The sequence below is a fragment of the Pundamilia nyererei genome, unplaced genomic scaffold, assembly GCF_000239375.1.
Source record: "Pundamilia nyererei isolate P.nyererei 1_Seehausen unplaced genomic scaffold, PunNye1.0 scaffold00028, whole genome shotgun sequence".
NCBI lineage: Eukaryota > Metazoa > Chordata > Actinopteri > Cichliformes > Cichlidae > Pundamilia > Pundamilia nyererei.
The window spans coordinates 5,063,148-5,064,648 of record NW_005187429.1 but is presented as its reverse complement, the minus strand read 5'-3'; the positions used below and the strand labels follow the sequence as shown (position 1 = coordinate 5,064,648).

General features: G+C 41.2%; 1 protein-coding gene across 1 annotated transcript in view; it reads right to left on the bottom strand.

Annotated features, from left to right (window-relative positions):
- LOC102195943 (GTPase IMAP family member 7-like) overlaps positions 1–1,501 on the bottom strand; it is a 6,791-nt gene that overhangs the window by 3,494 nt on the left and 1,796 nt on the right. Inside the window, exons 2-3 of the mRNA XM_005728537.1 lie at positions 748–783; positions 409–513 (exon numbers count right to left, since the gene is read on the bottom strand). Coding sequence (XP_005728594.1) covers positions 409–513; positions 748–783 — 141 coding nt within the window. The remainder of the gene's footprint in view (positions 1–408; positions 514–747; positions 784–1,501) is intronic.

Sequence of the window (1,501 nt, the reverse complement as noted above, 5' to 3'; positions counted from 1 at the left end):
AAAAATACAACTTGCCTAATAATTCTGCACTCCCTGTATATCATTCAGAAATTTTTACAGGTTGTTGTGCAATATTAAGTTATTTAGTAGTCTGTGCTCAAATTGGGACTTTGAAGGAGTGCTGGACTTGTTTCATATTTTAGCATGCCAATACTCAGAAAGTTTTTGAGATATCTGTCCCAAATTGCAGATCCTGATTCATTTTGACGGTAAAAAAGACCAGTTGAAATAGTTTTTGATATTCATGATCAAACATTGCGTCAGATTTCAATTTCATGGAATTTGAAGATGCTGATAATGCTTTAAAAGTTGACAGATTAGAGATGGAGTGACCCTGGGGAAAGTCTGTTTCACAGTTGTGATATAACATATACAGATACATGAAGCAAACGTATTTATGACTGTTACCAGAGAGCCTGCTGATGTCTGCTCTGAAGGCGTCTCTTCCCAGGATCGTGTTTCCACTGGAGCTCTTTCCTACTCCAGTCCTCCCAACAAGAACCAGCCTGAATACTGTTACAGGGTCACAGAGAGGAGAAGAACATGGAGCTGAACATCAGAGAATTTTTAAACCAGCATTTTGACAACAAGCTTAGTCATGCACAGTTAGGGAACATCAGCATCTAATGACTGACAGCCAAACTGAGAAGAAACAGATTGACCTGCTGTGGGACAAACTGAAAATCATCCGCTCTGTGCACACAGCAGTGACATGATGATATGTTAGGAGTGATGAAGGTTTCAGACCTGGAGGTCGTTCCCTACTCCTCCTCCTTTTAGCTCCTGTAGATTCAGAGACAGAAACATGGGGTGGGGGTTCAAACATGGCTACTGTGTGAAGCTGCACCCTGACAAAGCTTTATATGCCTTCCAGGCTCTGCTCAGACCTGCTCGAAAACAGCCTTCACCTTTACATAAATGTCAAGCTTCACTGAAACACCACAAACCCAGCTGTTTACGTCACAGTCACACGATGTTAATGGCCTCAGTTCATCAGATTTTACATGTAAATATACACTGAACATGTCTTGATGAGCAGGATCACACAGATTCTGTGTGCATGAGAGAAAAAAAACAGTATTTAAGCAGCAGTATACCTGAAACATGTGATGTGTGTTACAGGAGTTTGAGTCATGCTGGTCTGAACATGTTACAGTTAGGTTACGACTACATGTACATGGGGATTTTTGAAAACGCAGCTTTTTCTATGCGCTTGGGCCTTTTGTTCACACGTAAACTGCGTTTTGGGTGACAGAGATTTTTTTAAAACTCCTGGCAGGGTGGAGATTTTCGAGAACTCGTTTTTCGCGTTTAGGTGTGGAGGAAAACGGAGATTTAGTCACGCAACGTCTGGACCACAAATCACTCCACATTCGCTATTGTTCCCCGATTGCACCATATTTGAATTACTGTGCAGAGGTGTGGGGAAATACTTACAAATGTTCGCTATCATCAATCTTTCTATTACAAAAAAGGGCCATAAGGATAATCCATAAAACTG